Source organism: Silurus meridionalis, chromosome 26, assembly GCF_014805685.1.
Source record: "Silurus meridionalis isolate SWU-2019-XX chromosome 26, ASM1480568v1, whole genome shotgun sequence".
NCBI classification, from domain to species: Eukaryota; Metazoa; Chordata; class Actinopteri; order Siluriformes; family Siluridae; genus Silurus; species Silurus meridionalis.
This window is the reverse complement of record NC_060909.1, coordinates 11612690-11633089: the sequence shown is the minus strand read 5'-3', so window position 1 is coordinate 11633089 and position 20400 is coordinate 11612690. Positions and strand designations below refer to the sequence as shown.

General features: G+C 35.6%; 2 protein-coding genes across 3 annotated transcripts; both read right to left on the bottom strand.

Annotated features, from left to right (window-relative positions):
- Positions 1–10199: 10199 nt before the first annotated feature.
- LOC124379643 lies at positions 10200–13434 on the bottom strand. The gene is made up of 4 exons (XM_046840072.1): positions 13335–13434; positions 12846–13034; positions 12102–12307; positions 10200–10838 (listed from the first exon to the last, which is right to left on the bottom strand). The coding sequence occupies exons 1-4, from the start codon at positions 13342–13344 to the stop codon at positions 10617–10619; spliced, it is 627 nt and encodes a 208-aa protein (XP_046696028.1). The 5' UTR covers positions 13345–13434; the 3' UTR covers positions 10200–10616.
- Positions 13435–14262: 828 nt separating this feature from the next.
- On the bottom strand, positions 14263–18968 carry LOC124379644. 2 transcript variants are annotated; one of them, XM_046840074.1, is made up of 5 exons: positions 18927–18968; positions 18721–18776; positions 18267–18455; positions 15890–16095; positions 14263–15301 (listed from the first exon to the last, which is right to left on the bottom strand). In XM_046840074.1, exons 2-5 carry the CDS (start codon positions 18728–18730, stop codon positions 15086–15088), a joined length of 621 nt encoding a protein of 206 aa, XP_046696030.1. In that variant the 5' UTR covers positions 18731–18776; positions 18927–18968; the 3' UTR covers positions 14263–15085. The 2 variants fall into 2 exon arrangements, with proteins under 2 accessions (XP_046696030.1, XP_046696029.1); XM_046840073.1 differs by having other exon boundaries at positions 18721–18947.
- Between the last annotated feature and the right edge of the window lie 1432 nt (positions 18969–20400).

Sequence of the window (20400 nt, the reverse complement as noted above, 5' to 3'; positions counted from 1 at the left end):
ACATTACTGGAACTGTTTTTATTTTTTTATTATTTAAATGCAGCTGCCATTTTACACATGTAAAAATGCACAGCACTTCACTTAAAATTTTAGTGGGATTACAGCAAAATTAACATTTAAGTTTCAGGTTTTAAATACATTTTTTTTTTCCCTCGTATATTTTGAAGTAACAGGTATAAAGCTCGGACAGGTTTGTTAGTTAGTTTGCCAGGTGATCTTAGTTAAAGAAGGAAACCTACTTAAAGAGGTTTTTCCACATTATTAAGCAAGTCACAGTTCTGATGCAATATGGGGAGGAAGAAAGTCAAGTCAAGTTTATTTCTATAGCGCTTTTTACTGTCTCAAAGCAGCTTTACAGAATTTAAGAGTTAAGTTGAACGAGTGGCAAGGAAAAAATCCCTTAGATGTTATGAGGAAGAAACCTTGAGAGGAACCAGACTCGAAAGGGAAACCCATCCTCATTTCGGTGACATCAAGAGTGTGATCATAAATCATTAAAACAGTACAAAACACCAGAGAGGGAGGACTACTTTCAAAAGATTTGCGAGTGATTCACAACACAGAAGAATGCAATCAAATAAAGGCTTACTAAGAAAGATTGAAGAATTAATAGTATTAAAAAGGCGGCTATAAAAAAAAAGCCACTATTGAGCAGCAAACAGATATTTAAAGCTGCTTCTGTTTCTGGAACCCCGAAAAAAAATCTTGATGCAGGATCCTTCATAGGCTGGCAATTGTGCATAAAGCTGTATTTCGGCCAACCCTGACCGAATCTTATGAAGAGAAATGTTTGCAGTTTGCACAATAATATATGAAGACTAATTTTTTGAAGACAGTTTTGTTTACTGATAAACAGCATGCTACACTGGATGGTCCAGATGGTTGGAGTTCTAGATGGCTGGTGAATGGACACTCTGTTCCAACAAGCCTGCGACGTCAGCAAGGAGGTGATGGAGTGATGAATATTCGGCTGGAATATTAAGAAGTGGGATGGTAGGTCCCTTTAGGATCCCTGATGGTATCAAAATGACCTCTATGAAATATGTGGAGTTCCTAACAGATCATCTTCTGCCATGGTATAAAATAGAAAAATTGTGCCTCCAGAAATAAAAAGATTTTTATCAGGACAACGCAGCATCACACGATGCAAAAAACCACCATTGAATGTTTGGTTGCTATAGGCATAAAAAGAGAATAAAATCATAGTCTGGCCGCCATCATCCCCCAACCTCAATCCTATTGAGAACCTGTGGAGTTTCCTCAAAAGGAAGATCTGTGAGGGTGGGTGGCAGTATTGCTCAAAGAACTGCTCAGGGAGGCAATTCTGGCAACCTCAAATGAAATACAGGCAGAACTATAGATGGACTTACAAGTTCAATGGACAAGAGAGTCGTTAAAGTCATCTCAAAGAAGGGTGCATATACAGAATTAACATGTAACTTGAAATGTATATAATTGTTGGAGATAAAATAAAATCTTTAAACATGCTGACTATTTGAAAAACAAAATGGCATTTTCATAATAATTTGGAACGTGGTGTACACCAAAAAATTAATTCCTAACTGCTTAATGGATGCTGTAAATCTGAGCAGTGAGATTTATCAGCTTTGTAATCTCTTCTGGATTGGTAGCTTTTTTGTGTGATGGAGGAAATAAACTAACGATTAAACTGGGAGAAAACTCAGGAAAAATATAAAAAATTTTTAAACCAATACACTGTGATGCAGAAGAAAATGAAATATTGAATTGAAATTGAAATGCTTAGTTGTTGTTTTGAGTTATACAGTCCTCAGAAGAAATTCTGAGCATTCTAAACATTGTCAATAGAAATCTGGATATCGTTACTGCAACCCTAGAGCTCTGTTCAGATTAAATTACATTTCTCTATTGTTTTCTAACCTGAAGCCTAACCTAAAACATAACTCTAATCCCATGTTAATTTAAACATCCTGTCAGCATTAAACAAGTGACTCTCTGCATTAAAGTTTACTTGCTCTTTCTCTCTCTCTCTCTCTCTCTCTCTCTCTCTCTCTCTCTCTCTCTCTCTCTCTCTCCTCCCTCTTTCTCTCTCCCTCCCCATGCCCTTCTTTTCAACCTGTCATGTCAGATTTGATTTCACGTCTATATTGAGGGACTTAAACAAACAGAATAGACCCCCACACACACACACACACACACACACACACACAAACACACTGACATTCGTGAGTTTAAAAAAAAACCAAGGACATTCTAATCCAAAGTGACACTCATTCTGTTAGAAGATATAAAGTGAGGTTAGGAGAGGAAAAAAAGCTGTTTTGTTTTTATTATGCAACAACTGATAGATGTAGGCTAAAGAGACAGAGATTTATTAAGCATTCATATTACTACAATATAGCCTGTCATGTAATAACAGCATATTATAATCTGTGTAAAGACATTATTTGTTTTCCTCTTACACCATACATACACAGTGTAAGCACATGCATTATTTAGCTAAAGGACATTCATAAATGTTTTTCCAAAGCACTTGGCATTGAATGCATTATGTAGTGAATTATTGGTTATAGTCAGATAGATAGATAGTATATCGCTCTGTGATGAAACATCACACACACTGCCTCACATTAAAATACCTACAGAAGTACAACCACCTACATCAATTTCTACACCACGTGTCTGACCAGAAGATGGCAGTAGAGGTTATGTTTTTTCTGTTCAACATAGCAGCAAGCAAGGACATTTATTTCCTGGTGTTTTGAAAACTGTGTGCTTGTCCTCTCTTGTCCAGAGGTGGGAAGTAAAGGAGTACAAATACTTCGTTACTGTACTTAAGTAGATTTTTTCGGTATCAGTACTTTACTCCACTATTTATTTTTCAGACAATTAAATTATTTTAAACGGCACTAAATCTTTTCCTTTCTTTACTTAGATATAAAATAAATAAATTAACTCCAGATAAAAATATTTTTAATTAGTAAACTTGTTTTATTTCTGAGTCTGAAATCAAACACCAAATCCGCCATGTTTTACACAATTTACCCTCTGGGTGGCGTTTTGTGGGTTTTTCCCTCATAATGGCGACACAAACTTAAATTGCTGTCTTTATTAATCGTACAGATAAAAACAATACATCATTCAAATCTGTAAAATGTCTATAATTTTATATATATAAAAGCTTCTTGACTTGACTTGAAGAGGTGCATTTTCTCCGGTATCACCTTATTAACTGTCCGTGTGGAAACATAGCAAAGGCTCTAAATGATGTCCACACGTCTCTGCACTGATATAGCCTTTATATTTAATCACTGTACATATGCTTACATATATATCACATGCTGTACATATAATACATGTTTAACACCTCCAAGCTGCCAGTTTTGGGCACCTGAGCAAGCACTTAACTCACCACTGCTCATTTAGTAAATGAGATCATTAAGAGTCGCTCAGGATAAACACTTCCAACAGGAAGTGGCTATATCTCGCTATCTTTGTCTCTCTATTTTCTCTATCTAATTGTCTCTGTGTCTCTTTTAGTAAATGTCTCTGTCTCACTGTATATGTCTCTCTCTTGCTGTCTCTCTATTTGTTTCTCACTCTTTCTAAAGCTGTGTCTGTGTCTCTTTGTCTTTATTTCTGTCTTTCCTGCTTATTTGCATGTCTAACAAGGTTTTGAGTTTTAAAGTAATGCCATTAGTGATCTATGATGAAAGACTTCCCTGGTTCGATTCTTACCTCTACTTTTATATTGAACATTATAAGAAGCTTTTAAAAACAGAACAATGAAAGATCATTAAAATTGGTTGCTGGCAAATCACCTATTCCATATATGTGTAGACTTTTAAATGATTATGGATTTTAAAAGGACTTTGTATACCTTTATGAAGTATTTTATTTTTCCTTTCTTTTAATCTTGTATTTTAACTTGAGTAAATATGCTTTGACATTTCACTGTAACAGCAAAATAATTCAGTGTTCCCCTATGACAAACCTCTTAGGGTACCTGTAACGATGCTGATAAAGTCAATAAACAAACAATAAACAAACAATAAATCATGGTATATCAGTGGTGCAGGTGTTGGAGATGTGGTTCTTGTACCTGAGTCACTTCTCATAGACTTCGAGTTACTGAGAGAATGTACAGAGGGGAGAAGTTTTGACCCTCTACTATCATGATCTAAGAGAAAACGCTGGTCTCCTAACTATAGAAAAGCCAAGAGTCCAATAAGCAAAGGCTTGTTTGCCTCTCCTGTGTTGGTGTAATGGTTAATGAAGTAGTCGCTGCTATCTGACTCACCTGGTTTGATTCCTACCACTTAGCTTTTCTTTAAATTGTTTTAAAAGTTTTTAAAAAAAGAAACAAAAAAGGTCCTAAAAATCAGGTTCTTGCAGGAAATCCTGTGGCTCAACTGGAAGAGCTTTACCTCTGGGTTGAGAGGTTGCCGGTTCAAACCCCGGCCAGGGTTCAAAGTTAAGAGTGTGGAAGGTTCTGGTGGCAGTAGTAAGGAAGGTGTCAGAAATGGCTGCGTGGAAGGTTGGACGTGGTTTCGGAGGGCGTATCCTGAAGCAGGGGGGCAATATCCGGGCATCTGCCCCCCCGGTGTCTGAGTAGCTGAAAACAGGGGGTTATGAAGCAAAAACGTTCAAAAAAGTATCGACTTAGTTTTGCATATAAAGGGAAAAATTCTGCCAAAAACCTATCACCCTCACTTTTTCTGAGGCTGTGAAGCAGCCAGTATTCACAGGATTTGTTTACAGTCAACTACCTCATTGCTCACCAGACACTACTTTCCACACAGCTTACCCAGTGTGGGGACAAGCCTGATTCGAACCAGCAACCTCTGAGCTCAGAGGCAAGGCTTTTAACACAAAGCCATCAAGTCCCACAACACACTTTCTTTTTTTGGGGGGTTTATCGTTTGTTTCATGCTTCAAAACAAGAAATTCAGACCAGACAGAAAACCAGAAAGCAGGATTCGAACCCGGAACCCCACCAACAGCAAAATACCAGTCTTAACCCACTGAACCATCAGGAAGGACCAGCTGCGATGATTGTTTAGAGCAGGTCTATCTTTTCTTTCAAACCATCAACACAAGAATATAATGCTAAAGACAGACATAGGAAGCAAACCCATAACGTGACTAGCAGGTACAAAGCAGGATTCGAACCCTGATTCATACCATTAGCAAGGCACCAGCATTAACCCACTGAACTATCAGGAAGGACAAGTTGGGAAGCTTGTTTAGAGCAGGTCTATCTTTCTTTTTAACCCATCAAAACAAGAATATGAAGATGTAGGAATCAGGAATTTAACCTACCTCATGACTAGCAGACAGAAACCCAGGTTTAAACCCTGACCACCAACATTAGCAAAGTACCAGCCGTAACCCATTAAGCCATCAGAAAAAAACATGATGAGAAGCTTGATTAGAGCAGGTCTATCATTCTTTTCAAACCATCAACACAAGAATTTAACGGTAAAGAAAGATGTAGGAAGCATATACAGATGTAAGTAGCACAAGTTAAACCCACATTGTAAATAACAGGAAGAAAGCAGGATTCGAACCATGAGCCCCACCACCAGCGAGATACCAACCTTAACCCATTGAACCATCGGTAATGACAGGCTAGGAAGCTTATTTAGAGCAGGTCTATCTTTCTTTTCAACCCATTAAAAAGAAAAATATAGCGCTAAAAAAGATGTAGGAAGTGAATCCTGATCATGACTGGCAAACAGAAAGCAGGAGTCGAACCCTGAACCCCACTAAAAGCAAGAAACCTGATTTAACCCACTGAACCATCAGGGAAGACAGGCCAGGAAGGTTGTTTAGAGCAGGTCTATCTACCTTTAAACCATCAACACAAGAATATAAAGCTAAAGAAAGATTTAGGAAGGAGGAACACAACCTACATCGCAACTAGCAGGATTCAAACCCTGATCCCCACCATCAGCGAGGTACCAGCCTTAACCCACTGAACCATGGAAGAGATCAGGCTGGGAAGCATGTTTAGATGAGGCACAAGCCTTAAACCACTGAGTGATCACTGCTGAAAAGCATGTGTGCTTTTTAGAGGGTTCATACTTTGTTTCATGCCAGCACAGTAAGAAAGAAGGCATGTAGGACTGGCTTTGAAACCTTATCACCAGCGTGGACTATATTAAGGACCATTTTCAGGCACAAGCCTTAACCCCCTGAGCTACCACAGAAGTGCTTTTTTTGGTGGAGTTATCTTTCATTAAAGACCAGGAAATCAAGAAATTAATCCAACACAGAAAGGACAAAATTGAAATGTTTTCAGAGGGGACAAGGTCCAGAAGTTTTATTTACCAACACAGCAAGTAGCTCGACCAGGAATCAATCTCTCTATCTCTCTATCTATCTATCTATCTATCTATCTATCTATCTATCATGATGTGAGGTCCAGTTAACAGCTAAAACAGGTAGAAGTAATAACTACTTTTTACTTAAGTACATGTCAGAGCCAAAACTTCTTTACTTTCACTTAAGTAAAAAGTATAATCAGTACTTCAACGTTTACCCGAGTATTTTAAAACATGAGTATCTGTACTTCTACTTAAGTAAAGGATGTGTGTACTTTTGCCACCTCTGCTCTTGTCCTACAGTTGCATCTGTCTGTGAAATCATTGCATGACAAAAATACTTCATCTACAACAGGGAAGAAATGTGACTGAGAGGGATGTCACTGAGACCACAATGTTGGTCCTAACAGTTTGAAGCCTTAAAAACAAAGCCAAGATTGTGTTTTTTCAATTAGTGAGTTATAATCTCTCCTGGATGGGCAGCTTTTGCAAGGTGGGGGGAATTAGCTAACAATTCCTGAACACTTTGTGACATTGAGAACACTACACTAAGATAATGGAACAAATCAAATTTGAAAATGTAAATGGAAATATTGATGTATTGTCACGTTTTCAGAAATCATGAAAAAAAAAACATCTTTCTGCATCTTTTCATGCTTTCTGACCCTAACCTTAAGCTTAACCTTATCCCCTAACCCTAAACTTAGCCCTAAACCTAATCCTATGCTAATTTAAACATCCTGCCAGCGTAAAACGTAACTCTTCCCATTTAAGAGAGAAAACAAGCATGTTCTGTTTAAAAAGTTGTTACAAATATAATCATATCAGAACACTTTATTATATTTTAGATACTTATATACTCTTATAATTAACTGCAGGCTTTATTTGGAGAACAATTTTGCACTACACATAAAAATACCTTTAACTACACCAAAAACAATAAATCAAGTATACAGAGAGCTGTGAGATAACAAATGTAGACTGGAAGTCCTTTTTTGGAAAAGGTTTGGTTTTATAACTGAATAGCACGCTAGCTAATTAGCAAAACAACATAGCTGTGCATGGTTTGGGGTCTCCTAGTAACATGGCAAGCTTTTTGTTTTATATTATGAAAAATAGTGAATTTAAACCATTGTAGTTTTTGACCAGAGGATGGCAGTATAGGTTTTGTAGATTCTGTTCAGCACACTGCAGCAATGCCATTTTTGATTGAATTGTGCTAGTGTATTGAGAGACCTGGAGTCCTTATTGGGAAAGTGTCAGGAATATTCCCTTATGACATGGGCGTAAATTTCATTTAACAGTAGGGGGGGACAATAAATATAAAATTTCTCATGAGCAATTTTGAACGGGACACAAATAATACAGTCAAATTGTACTTATAAAGACACAGTGTCCCCACAGTGAAAAACTTTGCTTTTATCATTATTATTATTGTAGCATGGAGACTGCGTCATTATGGGCAGCTTTTGCAAGGTGGGGAATTAGCTAACAATTCCTGAACACTTTGTGACATTGAGAACACTACACTAAGATAATGGAACAAATCAAATTTGAAAATGTAAATGGAAATATTGATGTATTGTCACGTTTTCAGAAATCATGAAAAAAAAACATCTTTCTGCATCTTTTCATGCTTTCTGACCCTAACCTTAAGCTTAACCTTATCCCCTAACCCTAAACTTAGCCCTAAACCTAATCCTATGCTAATTTAAACATCCTGCCAGCGTAAAACGTAACTCTTCCCATTTAAGAGAGAAAACAAGCATGTTCTGTTTAAAAAGTTGTTACAAATATAATCATATCAGAACACTTTATTATATTTTAGATACTTATATACTCTTATAATTAACTGCAGGCTTTATTTGGAGAACAATTTTGCACTACACATAAAAATACCTTTAACTACACCAAAAACAATAAATCAAGTGTACAGAGAGCTGTGAGATAACAAATGTAGACTGGAAGTCCTTTTTTGGAAAAGGTTTGGTTTGATAACTGAATAGCACGCTAGCTAATTAGCAAAACAACATAGCTGTGCATGGTTTGGGGTCTCCTAGTAACATGGCAAGCTTTTTGTTTTATATTATGAAAAATAGTGACTTTAAACCATTGTAGTTTTTGACCAGAGGATGGCAGTATAGGTTTTGTAGATTCTGTTCAGCACACAGCAGCAATGCCATTTTTGATTGAATTGTGCTAGTGTATTGAGAGACCTGGAGTCCTTATTGGGAAAGTGTCAGGAATATTCCCTTATGACATGGGCGTAAATTTCATTTAACAGTAGGGGGGGACAATAAATATAAAATTTCTCATGAGCAATTTTTGAAGGGGACACAAATAATACAGTCAAATTGTACTGATAAAGACACAGTGTCCCCACAGTGAAAAACTTTGCTTTTATCATTATTATTATTGTAGCATGGAGACTGCGTCATTATGGTTAGGTTTTTCTCAGGTTCAATAACAAAGCAAAACAAGGAATTAAAAAAAGGTTTAAAATTGAATTTAAAATGAATTAAGACATTTAAGAACAGAATAAAAATTGATTATAAAATACAGTGTGGTCAGTTCAAACGTAGCACAATGCTCATTTAGTAAATGCACAGATAAACAATATGCTAATTGTGTGTTAATATTAAATTAACATTATACCAAGTCGTCCCAAATAAAACACTGCATGGGAAACGGCTTTGGTGTGTTAGTGTCAGTGCACTATGCTACAAGCTATTGTAAACAAGCTAACGTTCACTAGATAAGTCATATTTTAATCGCTAATAGAGCAGATTCATGGAAAATTACATCCGTAATCAGCATTTTTGCCGCAACTAATTTATGAATGAGTCTGCATTAACTAGATTAAAGATAATCGCTTTATTTAAAGTGAATAAAATACCCTAGTTAATGGAGTTGAACATTAACTGAGCCGCAGACACACCCCTGACTCGTGTGTGAAGAGTAGGTGAGATGAACTGGGAACGCAGGCAGTGGGTCAAACCACTGTGAGGAAGGGGAGGGGGGAACTCAACTGTTTCTAAATGCATTTTTTTGCGGGTTTCTTTCCTACTTACACAATTATTTAGGTATAGATACATATATTTTTCACAATAGAGAGTGCGATTTCTTTTTTGAGGGGGGGCAATCCTCGGATGGGGGGGACATGTCCACTCCGTCCCCCCCCGGGATTTACGCCCATGCCTCATGATATAATTAGCAAATCATTAATGACTCTTATTGTTACACTGTTGCTGACCTGTTCTTTTATTATTATTATATTTGACACAATGTATTGACCACATGCTTGACTTTTAGATTGGATATGTCTGCATTTTTTATTAAAGCTGCATTGTCCTGCATTTGCAGCAGTCTGTGAAAGCACTGCATGACATAATCCTTCACCTACAACAGGGATGCAGCAGAACATCACAGACCACAATGCTGGCCCTCGGAATCTCAAGCTTTTTTTTTACTTTCTTGAAGGTAAGGGAACAAATTCTTAGCTAATATTATTTACGGGGTAAAAAAAAAGGTTTTTGCCGTTTGGCCAGGTTCACATCGTTTGCTGATTGCTATGATCTGACTATGCTTTTGGCTAACCACTCTTCTTTTTCTGCCTGCCTTTGAAATAAAAAGTTCAAGGTTTTTATTTTCCAATGTCACCATATATGCAGACATACAGAGGAATCGAAATATTGTTTCTCTTCACTCTTATTAAATGTTTTTATTGTCAATGCAATATAAAAAGCTTGTATAGGCAGACTTTGTATGAGGTAATAGCAGTGTACTGGTAAAAGATACAGGTGCATCTCAATAAATTAGAATATCATTAAAAAATTGACTTGTGCATCAATTACTGAAACTGTTTTGTTTATTTATTTATATAGGGATTTATTCATCTATTTATTCACATACAACAGACATTTTTTACACATATTATTGCACAGTATTTCAGTATTTTTGTATCTTTTTATACATTGAGAAAATCTATAACATCATGCCCAACAGTGAACTACTTAATGGATGCTGTGAGTCTGAACAGTGGCATTAATCACAAATCTTGAAAAAAAAAAATCTGTATATGGTTAAAGCAGCCTAACAGCTTTATTCAGATACATTTCTGTTTTGTTTTTCAACCGTAAATCTATGTTCATTCAAACATGCTGACTCCCTGCATCCAGTTGTTTTATTTATGAGAAAAAACAAATCTGTTCAGGTTTTTAACTTTGTCACAAAATCACATAATAGCAATATCTTACATTGTAGATAATGTAGATGGAGAACAATTTTGATAAATAAATAATATTTAAATTATTATGTATTAGATACGTGTGGCACAAGCTTATTACGCAAACCGCTACACAGATAAATACCTGCAACTATACTTCCAACCACACCAGAAACAAAAGACGCTCCAATACCTAGTCCAATTCCTGCAGACCAACCCACAGCAATACCCACAACAATAACCACAACAATAAGCAGAATAATCACAATAATTTCCACAGCAGTCGGTTTGTATCTGTAGGATTTGTTCTGTAAAAAAAAAAAAGACACATTGTGACTTACATCAATAATTTGCTTTAGAGAAAAATCCTTTGTTATAAAAACATACTGCAAATGCAAAATACAGCTGTTATTTTAAACCAGTGTAGTTTCTGATTAGAAGATGAGAGTAGAGGTTTTGTGATTTCTGTTTTCTGTTCAACCAAACAAAGCAAGCAAGAACATTTACTACATGGTTCAGGTGTACAGAGAGCTGTAAGAGCAAATGTAGACTTGGAGTCCTAGTCTGAAAAAAGTTTTGATAACTAAATAGCACATATGCTAATTAGAAAAAAAAAACATAGCACTACATGGTTTGGGTTTTTTCAGCAACATAGCAAGCATTTTTGTTTTTTATTGATATGCAAAAATAGTGAATTTTAAATCAGTGCAACTTCTGACAAGAAGATGGCAGTAGGGGTTTTGAAGTTTCTGTTCAGCACTTGACAGCAATTAAGGTCATTTATTTCATAGTTCACATTTATTGAGAGACCTGAAGTCTGCATTTCTTATTAAAGATGCATTGTCCTGCATTTGCACCTGTCTGTGAAATCACTGCATGACATAATCCTTCACCTGCAACAGGGATGTAGCAAGAATGTGACAAAAGGACATCACTGAGATCTCAGTGCTAGCCATCGGAGTCTCAAGCTTTAAAAGCATGATATTATTTAAATTTCTTGAAGTGAGGAAACAATTTCTTACAGCGGCTATTATTTAAGTGATAAGAAGAAATAAAACACTCCAGAATGTTACAGAACAAAAACACCTTTTTAGTAAGGTCTTGTCCATGGCAGTGGATTATTGAGTTAGAATATGTTGCTACTGACTGATACTATGACAAACTAACAAACTCTGTTGAATTACTTCCTTTTTCTAAATGCTGCTCAGTTTTGGTGCAATGAACTCACTGTCTATTAACAGCATAGTGGTCAAAATGGGAACTGCAACATGCATGAAAAAAACCCACTGGAGCAGGAATCCGGTCTGGTTTCTTGATATTACATATCTCTTGTATCTTTACCTCTTGTATCTTTTTTTTGTCCATAGTCTTCCCTAGTTTACTTTTTTGCTGATAGCTATGCTCTGACTATGGTTTTGCCTAACCCCTCTTCTTTGTGTGCCTGCATTTTGAAAAAAAATAGTATTTACTTGCAATTACACCTGGTTTTGCTGCATGACACAAGGTTACTCTAAAAGGATCATAATTGAGTCACCCTAACTATTTTAAAATAATTATATTAAAAAAATTACCACAAAGGAGTCGCTTTCTCCAAGCTGTTTCTTCACTGCTCTGATTGCATCATCATTGCGCAGACATCTCAGCAGCTTATGATCTTCATGATAGAGACAGTCTACGGGAAACACATCTGTCCGGTTCACACAGTATTTGCTGTCTGGAACAATTTCATCTGGATTAAATGTGTGGTGGAGAGCCACAAGAATGACAGGTTTACCCTCTGAAAGAGAGAGAGAGAGAGAGAGAGAGAGAGAGAGAGAGAGATGTAATAACAGAATTATCATTTAGAGGTGTGCTGATTAATTACAGTACAATATTTCTGATGCTTATGCCACCTGATTTTAAACCTTAAATTTCCAATTAAATGCAATAAAACATTCAGGAACTGCAGTAATAATAAAACAAACATGTCTAGTCAGAAAGAAATGTAACTATATATACATACATACATACATACATACATACATACATACATACATACAAACACACACACTTAATTTAGATGTACATTTATATATATATATATATATATATATATATATATATATATATATATATATATATATAATTAAAATAAATTGTATTATAAATGTTAAATATTTTTTATAAATGAAAAAATAATAATTATAAATATTTAAATATAAATACAATAACAAATAATAATCAATTATTAAGCTTATTTTTAGATTTTTTCGTACAATAAATAATATTAATTACAAAAAAAAAAGGAATGCAGTAAAATAGTCATTTGCACTTACCAGGAATTCCCTCCATTGCAGCTGAAATGTCAGTTCCAGCACGAGATTGAATTGAGACAAAAGCAATGATGACATCACTGTCCTTTACTGATTGTACTTCACGAATTTGATTTGAAATTGTTAGTTGATCCAGAAAGGTCTTGTGGGAATCCATGGCATTCCCAAAGACCATGACAAAAATTCTTTTTTCTGAAACACAAGTCAAAAAACAAAATATAAATAGGAATGAGGTTCATGTATAAGATTTAAATAGTGCATGAATTTTACATATAATTCTATATCATGAAATGATTAATAATGATCTAAATTCATCCTTTTGTTAAATGTAAATAGCCAAGAATGGATGGATAAATAAATATGGATAAAATGCATAAAGCTAAAGGTATATCTGGTTAAGCAAATGCAAATACTGTAGTTTCTCAAATCATCCACAAACATAATCAGCACAATATCACATAATATGCTTTTAGATTTTATAAAAAGAAATACCTTGAATCATTTTGATGGTGAAACCCAGCCCAGTTACTCGATGCGCAGTGAATCAGCTGAAATGATGCAAACACAGAGGAGGAATGAGGGAGGAGTCTCTGTTCCTTTTACTTTCACTTTCAGCTCTCTGACTGCAGTTGTGCTCTCAGGGGCAAAATAAATAAATAAATAAATAAATCTATAACTGGCTACAACTACAGCCTTCCAGAATGTTACGAGACTCAACCTCTGTTTCTCTTATTTAACAAAATCATAATATATTTATATATATATATATATATATATATATATATATATATATATATATATATATATATATATATATATATATATAATATAATATAGCGTAAAATGATTTTTATATTAGAATAGACATTAGAAATTTCAGGGATTTTCAAGATTTATATTTTGTAATTTGTATTTGCCAAGTGTGCTTCTTAAAATTGTGTGATTCATCAATGATCACTAGCTAGAATTTCCATTTAAGGGTACTATAGCAATTATAAAAAATAGATCAAAACCATATAAAACCATTTTAATGTTTTATTTTAGACTGTAGTTGTTTTATCACTCTGTATTGTATTAATCATGATTTTGAAAATGATTGTCTATACTGGGTATATAGTTTGAGCAAGTGCTGATGTGCATCTGACATTGGTCTTACATTAGTTGCACAGTAAACATTTTGTCCCCCCCCCCTGGTTTCTTCAAAATCAATACCACTCGTAAATACTCAACACCATCCTGTACAGCTGCCGAAGCAGTCAAGTGATTTACACAGACAGCACGTAAATGATCAATAGTCAGTACATTGAAGGGAACGAGAAATGTATTTATTTTTTTTTACTTTTTTTCGAGATGCATTTAAAAGAATGCAAACATTAACATGCAAAAATATTTTAAATTAAATATATTTTTTAAGCAGCAATTCACATGAAATTTTGACAAACATTGGCATTAATCAAGAAATGTACACAAATCGTAATATAACAACCCAAAGATATATTTACTAAGGTACGTAAATTGGCTCTGAAAAAAAAAAAATTAAACATGCTAGAAAAAAGCAGTTAATTTTACTAAGTAGTTTTACCTTCTACTTGTGCAAATTAAAATCAATTTCTGAAAGTGCTTGTTTGTTTGCTTGTTTATTTATTTACATGCAGCAGACATTTTCACACACATTATTACACAGAACTTCAGAATTTGTTGTATATTTATGTACATTTTGAAATTTCATTATATCATGCCCAACGGTGAACTACTTAATGGATGCTGTGAGTCTGAAAAGTGGCATCAATCAGCTTTATAAACTCTCCTGGATGGGTAGCTTTTGTAAGATAGGGGGAAATGTTTTTAGTTTGTGACTATTAAGAACACTGTACAAAGACACAGGAAATAAAAATATGGAAATGGAAACTTTGACGTACCGCCATTGCCTTTCTTTTAACAAATCCAAAAAAAATCTGAATATTGTTACAACAGCCCAACAGCTCTATTCAGATAAATAAAATTTTTTTTCTAACCCTAACCTTTAGCCTTAACATATCCTTCTAACCCTAACCTCAAACCTTAACTTAAACCCTAAGTCTATGTTATTTTAAACATCCTGTCAGTGTTAAACAAGTGACATGTGACTCTCTGCATCCAGGTTTTAAAGTTGTCACAAATATAATCATTTAATAAAACTATGTTATGTTTTAGACAATTTAGATGGAGAAAAATTTAGAAAATAATATTAAAATTATTATGTATTAGATAAAGCGTGACACAAGCTTATTACGCAAACCGCTACACAGATAAATACTTGCAACAATGAGGGCAACAATACCCAATACAATAAACACTCCAATACCATTTCCAATACCTTGCCCAAAACCCACACTGATGCCCACAACAAAAACCACAACAATAAGCAGAATAATCACAGCAATTTCCATAGCTGTCCATGTGCGTCTGTTGGATGTAATCTGTAAAAAGAAAAGACACATTGTAGCTTACATATATTGTTTTCTAAAGAAAAAATCCTGTCTTATAAAAACATACTGCAAATTCAAAACAAAGTTATTATTTTAAATGTGAGCGACCTAGAGTCCTTTTTGGAAAAGTGTCAGGTACATTCCCTCGTCCTGTATTCAGCAACTTACTGAATGCAATATTGTTGCTGACCTGTGTTGTTTTCTTCTAATGTTATACTGTATTACACATTCTTGACTTTTGATTTGTATATGTCTGCTTTTTTTTTTTATTAAAGCTCCTGCATGTCCTGCATTTGCACATGTCTGTGAAATCATTGTATGACAATAAATATGTTTAAATAAATAAATAAATAAATGCTTTGGGAACGCTTCTGCTTTGTCCACGCTCTGAATAACGTGTGTAATCCGGCCAACGGAGAGATGCGATGTCACCGGCAGCCTGACGTCATGACCAGGAAACATAAAACCAGCATGTAGTGGAGCCGACACTAGCTTCTGTTTGTTCAGGAGTAAGTGAGTCTCCATATGTGTTCCATTTTAATGTAATCCATTTTAAAAGGATTACATTAAAAAATTTACCTCGAAGGAGTCATCTGCTCCAAGGTGTATCTTCACTGCTCTGATTGCATCGTCATTGCGCAGACATCTCAGCAGCTTATGATCTTTATGATAGAGACAGTCTACGGAAAACACATCTGTCCGGTTCACACAGTATTTGCTGTCTGGAACCATTTCATCTGGATTAAATGTGTGGTGGAGAGCCACAAGAATGACAGGTTTACCCTCTGAGAGAGTGAGAGAGAGAGAGTGAGAGAAAGAGAGAGAGAGAGAGAGAGAGAGAGAGAGAGAGAGAGAGATGTAATAACAGAATTAATAACTTTAAACAGATCAGAGGTTTGCTGAATACAAGTACATAATTGAATTCCCAGTTTAATTCTCAGTTATTTATATGAATAATTAAATGCTATAAAATAAGTTCAAAAGATAAAAAAAAAAAACAAGATGTGTCTATGCAACAGACATGTACATCCTAAACAATAACTTCTGAAAGTGCTTGTTTGTTTGCTTGTTTATTTATTTACATGCAGCAGACATTTTCACACACATTATTACACAGAACTTCAGAATTTGTTGTATATTTATGTACATTTTGAAATTGCATTATATCATGCCCAACGGTGAACTACTTAATGGATGCTGTGAGTCTGAAAAGTGGCATCAATCAGCTTTATAAACTCTCCTGGATGGGTAGCTTTTGTAAGATAGGGGGAAATGTTTTTAGTTTGTGACTATTAAGAACACTGTACAAAGACACAGGAAATAAAAATATGGAAATGGAAACGTTGACGTACCGCCATTGCCTTTCTTTTAACAAATCCAAAAAAAATCTGAATATTGTTACAACAGCCCAACAGCTCTATTCAGATAAATAAAAATTTTTTTCTAACCCTAACCTTTAGCCTTAACATATCCTTCTAACCCTAACCTCAAACCTTAACTTAAACCCTAAGTCTATGTTATTTTAAACATCCTGTCAGTGTTAAACAAGTGACATGTGACTCTCTGCATCCAGGTTTTAAAGTTGTCACAAATATAATCATTTAATAAAACTATGTTATGTTTTAGACAATTTAGATGGAGAAAAATTTAGAAAATAATATTAAAATTATTATGTATTAGATAAAGCGTGACACAAGCTTATTACGCAAACCGCTACACAGATAAATACTTGCAACAATGAGGGCAACAATACCCAATACAATAAACACTCCAATACCATTTCCAATACCTTGCCCAAAACCCACACTGATGCCCACAACAAAAACCACAACAATAAGCAGAATAATCACAGCAATTTCCATAGCTGTCCATGTGCGTCTGTTGGATGTAATCTGTAAAAAGAAAAGACACATTGTAGCTTACATATATTGTTTTCTAAAGAAAAAATCCTGTCTTATAAAAACATACTGCAAATTCAAAACAAAGTTATTATTTTAAATGTGAGCGACCTAGAGTCCTTTTTGGAAAAGTGTCAGGTACATTCCCTCGTCCTGTATTCAGCAACTTACTGAATGCAATATTGTTGCTGACCTGTGTTGTTTTCTTCTAATGTTATACTGTATTACATTCTTGACTTTTGATTTGTATATGTCTGCTTTTTTTTATTAAAGCTCCTGCATGTCCTGCATTTGCACATGTCTGTGAAATCATTGTATGACAATAAATATGTTTAAATAAATAAATAAATAAATAAATAAATAAATGCTTTGGGAACGCTTCTGCTTTGTCCACGCTCTGAATAACGTGTGTAATCCGGCCAACGGAGAGATGCGATGTCACCGGCAGCCTGACGTCATGACCAGGAAACATAAAACCAGCATGTAGTGGAGCCGACACTAGCTTCTGTTTGTTCAGGAGTAAGTGAGTCTCCATATGTGTTCCATTTTAATGTAATCCATTTTAAAAGGATTACATTAAAAATTACCTCGAAGGAGTCATCTGCTCCAAGGTGTATCTTCACTGCTCTGATTGCATCGTCATTGCGCAGACATCTCAGCAGCTTATGATCTTTATGATAGAGACAGTCTACGGAAAACACATCTGTCCGGTTCACACAGTATTTGCTGTCTGGAACCATTTCATCTGGATTAAATGTGGTGGAGAGCCACAAGAATGACAGGTTTACCCTCTGAGAGAGTGAGAGAAAGAGAGAGAGAGATGTAATAACAGAATTAATAACTTTAAACAGATCAGAGGTTTGCTGAATACAAGTACATAATTGAATTCCCAGTTTAATTCTCAGTTATTTATATGAATAATTAAATGCTATAAAATAAGTTCAAAAAGATAAAAAAAAAAAAAAAACAAGATGTGTCTATGCAACAGACATGTACATCCTAAACAATAACTCCTAAAAGTGTACATGTGTATATATAGTATTGTTATTTGCACTTACCAGGAATTCCCTCCATTGCAGCTGAAATGTCAGTTCCAGCATGAGATTGAATTGAGACAAAAGCAATGATGACATCACTGTCCTTTACTGATTGTACTTCACGAATTTTATTTGAAATTGTTAGTTGATCCAGAAAGGTCTTGTGGGAATCCATGGTGTTCCCAAAGACTATGACAAAAATTCTCTTTTCTGAAACACAAGTTAAAAAACTAAATATAAATAAGAATGAGGTTTATGTAAAAGATTTATACAGTGCATGAAACTTACATAAAATTCTATATCATGAAATGATTCCTAATTATTTAATTTCATCCTTTTGTTAAATGTAAATTGCCAAGGGTGAATGACTAAATGGATAAAGCTAAAGGTATATCTGGCTAAGCAAATGCAAATGGTTAAACACAAATCAGCACAATATTATATAATATCCTTTCAAATTTAATAAAACAAATACCTGGAATCATTTTGATGGTGAAACCCAGCCCAGTTTCTTGATGTGCAGTGAATCAGCTGAAATGATGCAAACACAGAGGAGGAATAAGGGAGGAGGAGTCTCTGTTCCTTTTACTTTCGCCCTCAGCTTTCAGACTGCACTCTTGGATAAAAATATAAAATGACATAATAATAAATTAATAAATAAACAAATAAATACACACATACATACTGTCAGGGAACCACCAGTCACGCCTCCCTCCAATGCTCACACTCTCACTTAGCCTCTCCTTCCTACAAATCACCTACACCTGTCCTCCTCCTACTAATCACCTATTCCTCCATTTACCTTATAAGGTCCCCGTTTCCCTTCACTGATGGTCCGATCTACAGGTTACTCCATAGATCATTACGGACTACCTATTGATCTGTGTGTTTCCATGCTCCTGGCTCCACTTCACTGGAAGCACTCAGTTAAGTGTACCTTTTGCTAATAAAGAACATTCTGTACATTACTCCCAGTTTCTGATGCTTGGTCTATCCGTGACAGAAGATTGGACCTTAAAAAGTTACGCAGTGTCTGCCGCTAGCACCAGACCATCCTCGAGCACCAGATTTTGCATGCCTTTCCAAGACTACTCTAAAAAAATCTAATTCCCACTAGGATAAATCCCAAAAACGCATCCCTGTAGCATATTATATTGACACATTTAATACTGTAGTAATCAAAATGAAAGTTGTCTGACTTGAATGATAACTTGTGGAAACTGTTTCACAATAAATTAAAATATAATAAACTATAAACATACAGTCAAGATAACATTTAGAGAATAATTTATGAACACTTGAGCAAAGCAAAGCTAAGTTGAAGGACCAAGGGGCCAGGTTGTAAAACTGGACAAAGGTCAGTGGGGTGGACCAGCCCACAGCGTTGCAGATGTCATGGAGGGGCACTCCAGAGGACCAAGCTTTAAAAGCTGACACACTCCAAGTCAAGCAAGCTCTGACCTCGAATGATCAGTGATCTATTTGCTTAAAGTCTGCTGATTAGCAGAAAGCCTCTCCTCGGAGGGCTATAGCAGACGAGCAGTTGGTTGTACTTCCTCCAGGGACCCGTCCTGTAAACATAAATGTCCAGTGCTCACACCGGGCACAGCCGCATCAGCTTCTACTGGTCTGGGGCCTGAAACGGAAGAGGGTAGAATGCCTGTAACTTTACAGGGAGTGGGACAACCAAGGGCACCTTGGGGATGTAAACCTTTTTGGGTATAAAAGGCACTAGCCATATCTGGAGTAAACTCCAGAAAAGAGAAGACCACAGAGAGGGCCTGCAGATCTCCGACTCTCTTGAGATAGCAAATGGCAAATAAGAACACGGTCTTAATAGAAAGGTGCCTTCAAGATGCCTCGGTCAGAGATTTGAAGGGGGGCTCAGACAGAACCACCAACACGACAGCCAGGTCCCACCCAGGCACTTTAGGTTACACCGGGGGCCTCAGCCTCCAGGTGCCGTGGAAAAAGCGCCATACGCATAATATGCCAAAATTGCGGACACATTGACAAAAGACACAAAGCAGGATAGCACCTTAGCCCCTCTGGCTGACTTCAAAGGGAACTTCAAGCCCAAAAACAATTCACTCTCGAAACTCGGCTCCAGTATGTCCAAACAAGGTTGCATTTTATATGCCAGAATATAACTCTG

Coding starts and splice junctions, on each gene's coding strand:
- LOC124379643 (XM_046840072.1), bottom strand. Junction 12,308..12,845: donor TGCAATGGAGGGAATTCCTG/GTAAGTGCAAAT, acceptor TCTCTCTTTCAG/AGGGTAAACCTGTCATTCTT. Junction 10,839..12,101: donor GAGAAAGCGACTCCTTTGTG/GTAATTTTTTTA, acceptor TTTTTTTTACAG/AACAAATCCTACAGATACAA.
- LOC124379644 (XM_046840074.1), bottom strand. Junction 16,096..18,266: donor TGCAATGGAGGGAATTCCTG/GTAAGTGCAAAT, acceptor TCACTCTCTCAG/AGGGTAAACCTGTCATTCTT. Junction 15,302..15,889: donor GAGCAGATGACTCCTTCGAG/GTAAATTTTTTA, acceptor TTCTTTTTACAG/ATTACATCCAACAGACGCAC.